A 13,239-nucleotide genomic window follows, 5' to 3' on the forward strand; every position below is an offset into this window, starting at 1 on the left:
AAGTAAGCAATTTAAATGTTAATTTATAAGTTTTTATAATTGTAATATGTTTAAGAATATTATATTAATTTATAAGTATACAATTGCTTTTATATAAGTAAGCAATTTAAATGTTAATTTATAAGTTTTTATAATTGTAATATGTTTAAGAATATTATATTAATTTATAAGTATACAATTGCTTTTATATAAGTAAGCAATTTAAATGTTAATTTATAAGTTTTTATAATTGTAATATGTTTAAGAATATTATATTAATTTATAAGTATACAATTGCTTTTATATAAGTAAGCAATTTAAATGTTATTTTATAAGTTTTTATAATTTGTGAAATGTTTATGAAAATTATTTCACTATATCTTTATTCTAAGAACACCATAATTAGTTCTCCCATTTTTTTTACCTATGATCTTAACAACTGATCTAGCATTATTTTCACTGTATATTTAATCTAAGAACACCAAAAATAGTTCTCCCTTTAATGATGTCGTAAGGGACCTGCTGCCATTAAACACTTGGACCCCACTGTTATTACCAAAACTATATATATTTATTGCGTTTTGGGCGTTTCAAACGCACGAAACATTTTTAAGTTTTGACTATCCAAACTGAACGCGTCCAAAGCCCTCTACTACCGGACAATCATGTTCGTTAATTTATTGATAAGGTTTTACCGATAAAGTTATTATGCACATAGTAAGATACGGGTAGGAAATTAGTTCTGCATGAACAATCATTGTAACCCTTTGAAGTGTAGCTAAAAAAAGCTTTAAGTGGTAGTCAATATATAAAAAAGGGGTAATCCACATGTGGTTATTCAATAGTATATCGTATGCTACAAAATCTGGTTAAAATTTGATTAGTCTAGACACTTTTTGCCTAAGCTTGAGAATATTCTGATATGTGGTTTGGTGAGAGGAAATGGGCAAAATGTAAGTGAAACAAACATCAAAATCGTAAAGAGATCTTTAGTAGGGACACGTGTCTTTTACTTCGCACGTGTGAAGTCTTGTGGGGCTCTCAAAAGTCCGTCCTTGCGCGGTAGTTATATGTTACGCGTGGAGAGAATCCTCTCACCTAAAATTTTATTTTTTTAGTGTATTGTTTTGTTTCACTTTTCTTTTCTTTTTCAAATCGCTAAAAGAAATGGTTATTTAGTAAGTAATGTAATTATTTGTCTTCCCCCAATAATTTGATCATTTGGTGTTGCTTGCATGCGGGTTAATATGCCCGTATAGCTGGGGACCTCTTAATTAGTATCGTTTTTCATTGCATCGATCTATAAACAACTATTACTGCATTTGGTGATGGAAAATCAAATGATCTCATCACGTCTTAAAAACCATGTTAATTGGAACTAGAGAATCGATATGTGTGAGTTGGTACTATAGAATTATATTTTAGGTTTCTTAGGTGAACAAGTACATGTGTGTGAACACCCAAAATTTCTGCAAACAATTGTCTATTAGTTAACTAATTTGGATTTCGGCTCAAAACAGTTGTCTTAACAAGAACTCTTAATAATATTGTTACATTGGAAACGGGTGATACGATATAGTTTATTAAGCTACTCAGAAAGTCAGAATTTGTAACTTAATAATATATATATATATAATTCATACTGGTTACCGTTATGTTATCACCTAATTCAAATCAGAGAGAAAATATGTGTGGAAATTATGACTTTATTTAGATATTTAATAATCGAAATGGTCGAAAATGTAATATTTCCCACTCCGCACCATGACTTTTGATAGCATTCGTGAATGTCAAACCTAATAAAGTAGTAATAAAAGTTATCACTATATGCTATCTAATCTATTTACATACTGGAAATATTACTACGTACTATATACTATCGTTCAATAATTTGCGTTTATTGCTTTCACATTCTACCTATTTATCTATTTTCATTTGACAAAATTTCCACCGTTCATTATTTTTTTGTTGTCAAAAAAATTACCTCAGCCTATTAAAAATGTAAAATCTGTATTATATTGTTTCAAATGGTAAGCTCAAACCTCTATGAAATGTTTTTTACATCGATATATTACTCTTCTAACCACAAGTTATTGTTCTCACATATGAATATATATATATATATATATGATAATTTCGAAGTTATGATAAAGCTATGATAATTTCAAAGATTAGATATATGTCAAACCTAATAAATAAGAAATGTGATTAGTTAACGACTAACCACAAGGTGGTGGGTTAGTGGTTCTAGCATTGGTGGAAGAGTCGTCATGTTGGTCTAAGTCAGGGATCGATTTTCCCCAAACGCAGAATTACTCAGCTTTATCCCTTTGATCAGATGGGTATGGGCCATTGCTTACGGCCGAACCCTATCTATGAATATTCTTTCCCCAAAAAAAATTAGACTAGAACCCCTCCATAAATATGTGGATTTACTCTCTCTGAAAAAAAAAATTAGTTAACGACTATGTTTTTTGTTTTGCATTTTGTATAATTACTAAAACAGCAGAATAGTAAGAAACAAAAAAATGGAAAAAAAAAACAGAAGTGACTTCTCCAACTTGACTTGCCTAAATTATTTTTTGAGATGTACTAATGTATGCTTTACGTATTATCATGGACAGACAGGTCGTTATTAAATATATATGCACATTTCTAATTTAGTTGAAAATACAACTCAGATTGTTTTCCCACTGATACAACTCAGAATTGCTGTTTGGCAGCTACAAAACTATCAGACAGACTCACACAAATAGAGTTTGAGTGCAAACTAATCTCACTTCACTTAAAACTACAGCAAAAGTTAATTGTTTTATCGTTTGTTCGTTTCAAGACATCAATTACTTTATATATACGACCGGTGGATAAACTTATATATATATATCTATATACATTATATCATCCCATAAGGAATCCTGGATTTGAAAAAGCATTCTTTTTCGTTTTGGGCTGTTTGACTGTTGATTGTCGATGAAGTCTCTGAGATGACACCGAGTAAGATCTTGCCACGTACAAAAAGGTACTATTACTTCGTTCGAGTGGTCGTTTGTGTTCTTTTCGCCTATAATACTGTGAAAACTAAAGCTCTCCCTATTTATTACTATTACTGTTGTTTGCAAGGATGAAACGTTTTTAATTGGTTGGGAAGTACAAAAGCAAGTGGGACCCATTACCAAAAATACGATCACCTGAGTGGAACGGTGCCGTGGCCGTGACACAACCGGCGACAACTCGGTCAAACCGGAGAGCTTTTTGCCTCTTTGACCTTCTTCCTACGTGTCGTGTCAGTTTACTTTTCCAAACCGCGCAGCGCAGTTAAAAATACTACTAGTATTATACTAGGTTTTAGAGACGATAAGAAGATAAAACTTACATTTATTTTCTCTGATTAAAGAAGCTAACAAAATAAGATTATATATATACGGTCAATAGAAAAAGAAAAAGCAAACCTGAAGAAATTTCTCATTTATAAAAAGAAATGCACATACATTATTCTAAAATATAAAGAAAAAATAAATGAGAAGATTTGTGAGATAGCTATATAGTAGGATTAGGAAGAAGAAAAAGAAGAAGAGAGAGAGGGGTAAAGTAGTAAAAAGAATGATTCGGCGGGAGGCCGTTGATTGCGGTTGGGAGAATAAAGCCATCTGACAAGGAGGCTTGTCCGTTTTGACCCCTTAATTTCTCTTCTTTTGTCCTTTTCTTCTTCTTCTACTACTACTTCTTGTAACCACCTACGTATCACTCTCCACTACTACTAATTCAAAATACTACTAGTATTATAATACTAATGTTAAAGGAATGTTAAATTACAATGTCAGTTTGTCTAATAAGTTATATATAACACGTTGCTTGTAATAAAACATACTACAGTAGGTGGTTATATAAGGCACACAAATCAATCTAAGTAGTATATATCAACTTAGAAAGAAAGAAAAACAAAATAAAGCATTGATACATAATCTGATTCTAATCTCACCTTAACAGCGTTTGTTTGTTTCAACAAGGCTTTTGAGTTGGATGGAGTTTCTATTTGTGAATCAAAAGGTGTACTAGTAACTAGTGGTCACTGATGGAAGAATTAAATAAAGAAAGAGGTAATGAAACTGAAAAGATTAAATAAAAAAAAAAGGGAAGAAGAGAAGAGTGTTCGGTTGTCGGTTTGTCGGGTTAACCCACTTTGATAGATGGTTAAGCCAGAAGAAAACCAGTTGTCAAAGCTGCTCGTCAACGTGTTTTCCCATTGTCATTTTTTACGTTAGTCTCTCTCTCTCTCTCTTTAGCAAATTATACATCAACATTGCTCTCTATATCTATATGTTTCATCTTAGCCAAAAAATCTACCAAATGACACTATTTGTTTCAAACTTACTAATTTTTTCTTTCTTCTAAATTGCACAACTTTTCAAACTGATAGTAGTATTTTGAGAACTAATGGAGCGTCTTCAAGTTATTAAAAATGATACTAGTATAGGTTTCTATTAAAAAGAGGACCTAGCTTCTTTTTTCTTTTTTTGTAGTTGATTCCTGTATAATAACCCTATAAAGCAATGAAGTGTGCAAGGTTCTTCACGATAAGGGGAGGAGGGGTGGGTAATAAGGAGAATTTACACAAAAGCGAACAAAATCAGTTGGGGGCAAAATCACACCTTTATTCCTCGTCTTCACACTCACCACCATATAACGCCTCGATAATAATATATAGTATTAAACACTAATAAGGAGTAAACAAAACTAGTTTGATTGATCTGGCAATCTTATTACTAGTAATCTTATTAATTAACCACTAATAAGGAGTAAACAAAACTAGTTTTAGACAGTAGTATGACCATTACTTTATGTGAAATGTAAACACATTCATTCTACCACCTCGCCGCCCCTATATGTGAAAAGAGAGAGAGACGTAAAGATCCATGGGAACACTCACATGACTTTGTTCTTTTCATTTTTCTTTTCTTTCTAAAATAATAAATCATTATTTTTTCCAAAATGTTTTTGCAATTAACTCTCTGAGGAGTTCCTTTTTTATTAAAAAAAAAAAACCAATTGACGTTACATCTTTAAGAGAAAAAAAGAATAACTGGTTTTCCAATTAATTTATGATAATTAATATGCTGAAGACATAAATTTCCACCTGATTAATTAACTAAATCTTCTTTAAAAAAAAAAAAAAGATCATTGTCTTAAACGTATACATAGGTGATGTACATTTCAAAAGTTCGACCAACGAATTAAATAACACACTCAAATAATAATAATTTAAAATAAAACATTATGAAAAAAAAAAAAAAAACATAATAATAATAATCATTAAATGAAAGCTAACTGTCAAAAAAAATTAGTGTCGCTTGGTACCTTCCTGCTTTCTCCTTTCTTCTCCAGAGTACTGAGTACTATATATCACACTTGAGCTCGTCCCTTCGTCTTCACAAATCCTCCTTTCTCCATTCTCCGGCGACGTTTCTCAGTCTTATTCAGCGCTTTTTATTTAGCTGATAATCTCGCCGGCATTTCTCTTCTTTAAAAGAAGAAGAAAGCTGTGATGGGGTCCGTAGCTGCTGCTCTGTTACTGCTGCTTCTCTGTTTTCCGGTAGCTTTCTCCGGCCATGATTACGGCCAAGCTCTTTCCAAGAGTCTTCTCTTCTTCGAAGCTCAGAGATCTGGCGTTCTCCCTCGTAACCAGAGAGTCACTTGGCGTTCTCACTCCGGTCTCACCGACGGCAAATCAAGCGGCGTACGTCTCCTTCTCCTTCTCCTTCTCTCTCTCTCTCTCATTGTCGCCGTTCATCATATCTAAAACCAGACGTTAACCCTCTATATATATTTCGAGAATCAAACTCTTGTTTTTGTTTTTTGTACAATAGATCTACTGTATTCGTCGTTCAAGACATTGTTATCATGTGTTCGTCCGGTTACCTAAAAAATCTTGATGTATGTATATATCAGGTGAATCTAGTGGGAGGTTACTACGACGCCGGAGACAATGTGAAATTCGGACTTCCGATGGCGTTCACGGTGACGATGATGGCGTGGAGCGTGATTGAGTACGGGGATCAGTTACGAGCCAACGGCGAGCTTGGGAACTCCATTGACGCCATTAAATGGGGTACTGATTACTTCATCAAAGCCCATCCTGAGCCCAACGTCCTTTACGGCGAGGTACTCTCTCTCTCTCTCTCTCTGATCTATACTACTACTACTACTACTTTATTAGTAATATTATTACAAAATTTGATATTGATTTTTACGTGATTAAGTACTGTAATTTTTATTTGGATTTTTTTTTTTGTTAGGTTGGAGATGGCAACACCGACCATTACTGTTGGCAGAGACCAGAAGAAATGACGACGGACCGTAAAGCATACAGGATAGATCCGAGTAATCCCGGGTCGGATCTCGCCGGAGAAACAGCAGCCGCCATGGCCGCAGCATCAATTGTCTTCCGCCGGTCTAACCCTGTGTACTCTAGGCTCCTACTCACCCACGCCTATCAGGTAAAATAAATAACTCGGCGCATTTTTTTTACTCTTTAAGAAGCGCACGTTAGCAATAATAAAAAAAATGTGTGGGGATATTAATTAAATTACTAGACAGGCAGTTACGTTAAAGAAGTTGCTGTAGCAGAAGCAGAACACATTAAATATTATTGCACTGCTGCAGTTGCAGAGTAGAAAGAAACTAGAAAAAGGTCATTTTCCGCGCACGTTAGGCGTTATTTCGAGTAGTATGCATAGTACTAATTGATAATGACAAATCTGAAAATTAAGTTTAACCGAAATTGTTTCTTTGTTTTTATTCTGACTGCAACCCAAAACAAAACAAAAAAAAAATGCTTTGAAATAGAAATATCCTCTGAGATTTTGCTTTAATTACATTAGTCACCCAGGAGTTTAGCTTAGCTAATGTGACACACACTACTAAAACTCTTTTTTTTTTTTTAATATTATAGTAGGATTTTAATTAAAAATAAAAAAACGGCGTCGTGTCGTCGATCCCGTAAGTGGACCCTGCGAAAGATGGATTCTTTGTAGAGGGTGGAAAAGAACGACGTCGTTCTCCGTCCATCACGGGTTTTTTTGTGTTGTGTGTGACCTTGATTACAGATCTTGTAATATATCTCAGCCGTTGATCTTAAATATTTCCTTTTTCTCTTTTTAATTTTTAATAAAACTACGCACGTGCCTTGGGCAGTCGGTGCCCCATACTTGTAACAACTTTCCCCAAATTAACCTCTCTTCTTGATCAATACCACGAATCTGCCACTGCAAAACTAACCTTGTCTCTAGTGTTTATTACGGATTTGCCATCCTAATTCCTTTGTTTATTCTTTTTTTTTTTTTTTTTATTGGTTACAGTTGTTTGATTTCGCCGACAAATACAGAGGCAAATACGACAGCAGTATCACCATTGCCCAGAAATACTACCGATCCGTCAGTGGTTACAATGTAAGATCCGATAGATTTCGTAATCTGAGATTTGATAATTAAAGTGCTTTAACAAATTTGTCTGATGTCTGAATTTGTGTCTCAACCATCAGGACGAGTTATTGTGGGCAGCTGCGTGGCTATACCAGGCTTCTAACAATCAGTTCTACTTGGACTACCTCGGTCGCAACGGTGACGCCATGGGTGGAACCGGTTGGTCCATGACTGAGTTCGGTTGGGACGTCAAGTACGCTGGTGTTCAAACCCTTGTTGCCAAGGTTAGTTGGGATTTTTTAGCTTAACCGGTTTTGAAGACATTTTTGGTTTGTGATTCTAAGCCGGTTTAGTTTCTTTTTGGGACAGTTTTTGATGCAAGGCAAAGCAGGACGTCACGCGCCTGTGTTCAGGAGGTTTAAGGACAAAGCTGATTTCTTTATGTGTTCGTTGTTGGGTAAAGGCTCCAGGAACATTCAGAAGACTCCAGGTGGTTTGATTTTCAGACAACGTTGGAACAATATGCAGTTTGTCACAAGTGCTTCCTTCTTGACCACGGTTTACTCTGATTACCTTACTTCCTCTCGAAGCAACTTGAGATGTTCCGCGGGAATCGTCGCTCCTTCGCAGCTTCTTTCGTTTGCTAAATCTCAGGTTGATTACATTCTTGGAGATAACCCAAGAGCAACCAGCTACATGGTTGGTTATGGTAACAATTTCCCTCAGAGAGTTCACCACAGAGGCTCCTCCATTGTCTCTGTCAAGGTCGACCGCACATTTGTCACATGCCGAGGTGGATATGCCACCTGGTTCAGCCGTAAAGGCAGTGACCCGAACCTTCTCACTGGTGCTATTGTCGGCGGTCCTGATGCTTACGACAATTTCGCTGACAGGAGGGATAACTATGAGCAGACTGAGCCTGCTACTTACAACAATGCACCACTCCTTGGTGTTCTTGCTCGTCTCAGCAGTGGTCATTCCGGTTATAGCCAGTTTCTTCCAGGTTTGTGTCTGAAATTGCAATGTCCTTGAGATTGAAGTTTGGAACTCAAAAATAGTTTGCTTATACTTTTTTTTTTTTTTTTGGTTGTGTCCCTGCAGCGGTTCCTGCTCCTGTGGTCCGAAGACCAATGCCTATTCGTAAACCAAGAGTGACTACTCCAGTCCGAGGTATGCTTCTTTCTTTCTGTCTACATGTGAGTCTATGACTGTCTATTATTGAACAGCGGCTTGACTCTGTTGTTTACTTGTTGTACAGCTTCTGGTCCAGTGGCTATAGTTCAGAAGGTAACTGGTTCATGGGTCTCAAAGGGAAGGACTTACTACAGATACTCGACAACTGTGATTAACAAATCTTCTAGACCTCTGAAAAGTCTCAACCTTTCGATCAAGAATCTCTATGGACCAATCTGGGGGCTCTCGAGATCAGGCAATTCGTTCGGTCTTCCCTCTTGGATGCACTCATTGCCATCCGGGAAATCCCTAGAGTTCGTCTACATTCACTCAACATCTCCGGCCAATGTCGCAGTATCAAGCTACACGTTGGCTTGACCAAACTACAACAACTACACTCAAAGGAATCAGTGTGCATAGGTCGTGAGAAGAAGGAAGAAAGTCTTTGGTTTTTCCCTCTGGTTTCGTCTTTTATCTTCATTTTTAACTTTTGGGTTTCTCTGGTGAATATAGAAGGGTTGAAAGAAGGGGTTGAAGAAAGGTGTGAAGAGACAAGTGGAGACTCTTCAAAAAATTAAAGAAGAGTGAAAGTGCTCATCCTCTTTCTCCTCAAGTTCAATGCTTTAAAAATTCATATATAAATATTTATATATATAGTGAAAGAGAGAGAGTGAGGAAGATTAGAGAGAGATAGAGAGATAGTGTTTGTGAGATCTTCCTTCTCTTATAAAAGGGGTCTTGTGAGGTATTGCAAGGATTGTTTTTTCAATTCCTTGTAGCTCAAAAAACATGTCTGTGTCTTTTTCCTTTTGTGTTTATCTTTTTTTGGTGGGTCTATGGCAGTTGTAAAACTCAACAACAGTCTTTAATGAAATGTGATTTGGTGGCAATCTACCTATGTTAGGTATTTGTCTTCTACACATACTTACAAGCGACTTTGAAAGTTAGTGATATATATATATACAAACAACTCTGAATCTTTCCTCAATTAAAATGTGTATATATCTTATGACATGATTTTTTCGTCTTCTAAAGGTTGTTAAACTTTGACACATATCAGGAAATTTGACTTAAGAAATTGATCATCACTTGTAACGTTTTTCCCCAAGTTGTTTATATTTTTCTAAAAGTTGTTAACTACTAATTAAGTAGTTAATTACACCAAATCTATTTACCAATGAGTCGAGGATATACTCTGTAAATGTAATTATAAGAAACTTGAAAATTAGATATACAGTATAAATATACACACAGAGAACTTTATTCACACAATGTAAATACAAATACATAAAACATGAGGAGAATGTTAGCTACAAAAGAAGATAAAAAAAAAAAAAAAAAAAAAANAAAAAAAAAAAAACTAATATATTTGGCGCAAGCAACGTTGATATGAACACATAACATAGAGAGACATATATAACAATATGATTTAGAGCGAAATGAGAAATATATAAATCTGAGAATTGTCCAAACAACTTCCTTTCTTCACACTCTGGCTGCGGAACAGAGTATAGAAGCTTCACTTCTTTGCCTTGTTATACATTTCATCGATCTCTTTCTGCGTAGAGAAGAACAGAGTAAGCGGTTTTTAGTTTAAGATACATAATTCGATTATGCAGACACCAAAAGATCATCAAGCCAAAGAGGTATTTTAAGGTTTTAGCTATGTAGCCTTGAATGTGCTGTAATGTGAAAAATAAAGGGAAGGGACTTATAATTTACCTGATAGTACTTGAGAAGCTGAGGTCTTTTCTTCTTGTAAGAAGGTGTGATGAGATCTCTTTCCATGTCAAATGGGACTGTGTCCAAATGAACACCTTTGATCAGCTCAAATCCCTTCAGCTGTAAGGCAAAAAAACCCAAAATTTCATTAGTTAAAAGAATGTTGAAAAAAACAAACAAGTATTAAGAAGAATAATGAACAACCCAAAATTTCATTAGTTATATTTTAACCTTTTTGTCTTTGGCTACTCTGTTGAATTCTCCAAGTATAAACTCTTTAGTCTTTGGGTTTTGACAGATAGACTCAAAGTCTCCTGAAACATTGTGTTCTTTAGCCCAATGTTCGATCTGTATCTTGCTTGGACATACCACAGCCACTAAGTAAGACTCATAGCTGTTTCCATATACCCATATCTGCAAAATGTTTTAATACATCATTAGTTAGTTAAAAATTCTTATTTAACGGTATATTATAGTTATCTTCTCAACTAATACCGATTCAATGGCGGCTACGTGGCTATAAATGTTCTCCAGGTTCTCAACCGCAACGTATTCTCCTTGTGAGAGTTTAAAGATGTTCTTCTTACGGTCGATGATTTTCAATGCTCCATCTGGTTGCCACTCACCAACATCACCAGTGTGAAGCCATCCATCAATGAGGACTTCTTGAGTGAGATCTTCACGTTTGTAATATCCTGAGAACAATGTCTTTCCTCTGATGCAAACCTCTCCACGCGGCTTGCTTGCAAGAGCGTCGTAACCCATCTCTGGAACTGACTCGAGCCTTATGTCAACGTTTGGAACCGGTGGACCAACCGTTCCAAGCATAGCAAGCTCATTTGGAATGGACACAAATGTCCCACCACAACTCTCTGTTAGACCGTATCCTTGCAAAACATGAGCACATGCAACAACTCGAAGGAAAGATTCGATGTGAGCTGCAAGTGGAGCTGCTCCTGAGAGGATCAGACGCACGTTTCCTCCCAATCCTTCTTTAACCTAAAACAGTTTTGTTTAATCGTTCAAGATTTGGTTTACTTCTAACAATCCAAAGGTTCAGGATACAGAGAGTGTAGATTTTAATGTCACCTTTTTAAATACAACTTTGTCAGCGAGGGGAGATGCTTGTGTATGAGTCTTCCCTTTCTCCATGTTTTTTTGTTTGCTGTTCAAGTTATCAAAATGGTTTTAGAAACAGAGATTAATTTTTTATAAAACTGTGGATTCTGATCTAAATATGATACACTTACTGGTTAAATGCAAAGTTGAATAATGTCTTCTTTATGAGTCCACCATCAGAAAGTTTCTGCTGAAGACCTGAAAATTAATATAAACAGCTGAGAACAATTCATTCAAAAATATATTTTTAACTAGTCTTGCAAAGTATTTACCGTTGTATATTCTCTCTAGCACGCGAGGAACAGCGCAGAAAACAGTCGGTTTTAATGCAGCAATGTCTTCTATCAATATCTTAACATCCTGATGAAGAAACATATTATAAATTATTAGCCTCTTATGATCAGATTCTATAGACAAAACAAACAGATCCTTATGTAACTTACCCCTCGCCAGAATCCGATAGAGGCTGCTTCATAAATAAACAGCTCCTCAATCACACGATCGAAGATATGAGCCAGAGGTAGATATGATAGGTAAACATCTTTACTGGTTAACTGTAACATTTTCCACAATAGAAACAAGAAATTTATTAGTATAATGATCTATTCTTGAAGTAGTGTGATGATGTAAACAAGAATAAGTATACCTCTTCATTGATAGTTTTAAGCAATTTTCTAACACCTTCAAGGAGATGAATAATGCTCTCATTTGTAAGCAAGACTCCTTTAGGATCACCAGTTGTTCCACTTGTATACATTATGGTGCAAACATCGTTTCTTTTCTTCTCTGGTAATTCATATTCTTTACCCTCACCCTACATTTATATGTTCAGGATTTAAATTGTTAAATATGATGTTACTTAAAGTACAATACAAATATGATTTTCTTACTAGCTTCAAGAATTGGTCCCATGAGTATATTGTTAATCCAAGTCGCTCAGCTTCTGCTCTTTGCTCACTTGTAACCTCACCAAAGCTCACAATATCTGTTGCAAGAAGAAAAATAAAACAGAACTTGTTTCATTCACTGGACATTTTTATTAATTACAATCAAACACAAGAATAATAGCTTACTTACTCTTCAAATATTTAGTTGAATTTGGAGCTGTCTTTAATAACTGAAAGATAAAAAGAACGTTGTTTTAGTCGTTAGAAAGCCCATATTTGCAGTAAGAGGCAAAGTAATATAAGCCAGTCCACTCATCGTCAAGTTAGTCTTGAATTGAAACATAACATTAAGCTAATGATGAAGAACAAATTGGCATATAATTACAAATTGTATAACATTTGTCTCTGATAAGAAATTACCTCGGAGATCTTTTTCTCCTCAGAAAAAGCGAGTGAGACCTCAGCATGACAAATGATGAACTCTATTGCTCCAGCACCTATCAAATGCATCATCAATCCAAACTATTATTATACATACATGACTCCAATTATATCTGAAAATAAATAATCGATAGAAAAGACAAATGTTACATTACACACCTAGAGTGTCATATAAAGGTACACAGTAGAGTCCATGAGCATTGCAAGCCTGAAATAAATAAATAAATAAAAGATGAAAATTCGATAAATACTTTAAATGATTAAAAGTAGTGAACGTGGAAAAGGTGGTATATATAATTCATCACCAATACCATATACTATAATTTATGGTAATCAAAATATGATGTTGACGCTCATATTACCTCCATGCTTATGATCCATTCAGGACTGTTGGCACCATAAATACCGCACTTTTCTCCCTGCTCCACCAATCATTTAATTGTAATTAATATACATACTGTTGAAAATCTTAGATGAAATTTCACTATCTTTGGTGCTAA

General features: G+C 35.1%; 2 protein-coding genes across 2 annotated transcripts in view; one reads left to right on the forward strand and one right to left on the reverse strand.

Annotated features, from left to right (window-relative positions):
- LOC104753110 (endoglucanase 6) lies at window positions 5,323-9,466 on the forward strand. The gene is made up of 8 exons (XM_010475402.2): window positions 5,323-5,713; window positions 5,926-6,138; window positions 6,273-6,473; window positions 7,335-7,424; window positions 7,517-7,681; window positions 7,767-8,400; window positions 8,499-8,567; window positions 8,656-9,466. Exons 1-8 carry the CDS (start codon window positions 5,522-5,524, stop codon window positions 8,946-8,948), a joined length of 1,857 nt encoding a protein of 618 aa, XP_010473704.1. The 5' UTR covers window positions 5,323-5,521; the 3' UTR covers window positions 8,949-9,466.
- LOC104753111 (long chain acyl-CoA synthetase 3-like) overlaps window positions 9,808-13,239 on the reverse strand; it is a 5,679-nt gene continuing 2,247 nt past the window's right edge. Inside the window, exons 4-17 of the mRNA XM_010475403.2 lie at window positions 13,102-13,158; window positions 12,899-12,947; window positions 12,719-12,795; window positions 12,489-12,528; window positions 12,302-12,396; window positions 12,058-12,225; window positions 11,855-11,965; window positions 11,684-11,771; window positions 11,543-11,609; window positions 11,382-11,457; window positions 10,788-11,291; window positions 10,524-10,706; window positions 10,293-10,412; window positions 9,808-10,128 (exon numbers count right to left, since the gene is read on the reverse strand). Coding sequence (XP_010473705.1) covers window positions 10,090-10,128; window positions 10,293-10,412; window positions 10,524-10,706; window positions 10,788-11,291; window positions 11,382-11,457; window positions 11,543-11,609; window positions 11,684-11,771; window positions 11,855-11,965; window positions 12,058-12,225; window positions 12,302-12,396; window positions 12,489-12,528; window positions 12,719-12,795; window positions 12,899-12,947; window positions 13,102-13,158 — 1,674 coding nt within the window. The 3' untranslated portion in view covers window positions 9,808-10,089. The remainder of the gene's footprint in view (window positions 10,129-10,292; window positions 10,413-10,523; window positions 10,707-10,787; window positions 11,292-11,381; window positions 11,458-11,542; window positions 11,610-11,683; window positions 11,772-11,854; window positions 11,966-12,057; window positions 12,226-12,301; window positions 12,397-12,488; window positions 12,529-12,718; window positions 12,796-12,898; window positions 12,948-13,101; window positions 13,159-13,239) is intronic.

This window comes from Camelina sativa, chromosome 16, assembly GCF_000633955.1.
Source record: "Camelina sativa cultivar DH55 chromosome 16, Cs, whole genome shotgun sequence".
NCBI lineage: Eukaryota > Viridiplantae > Streptophyta > Magnoliopsida > Brassicales > Brassicaceae > Camelina > Camelina sativa.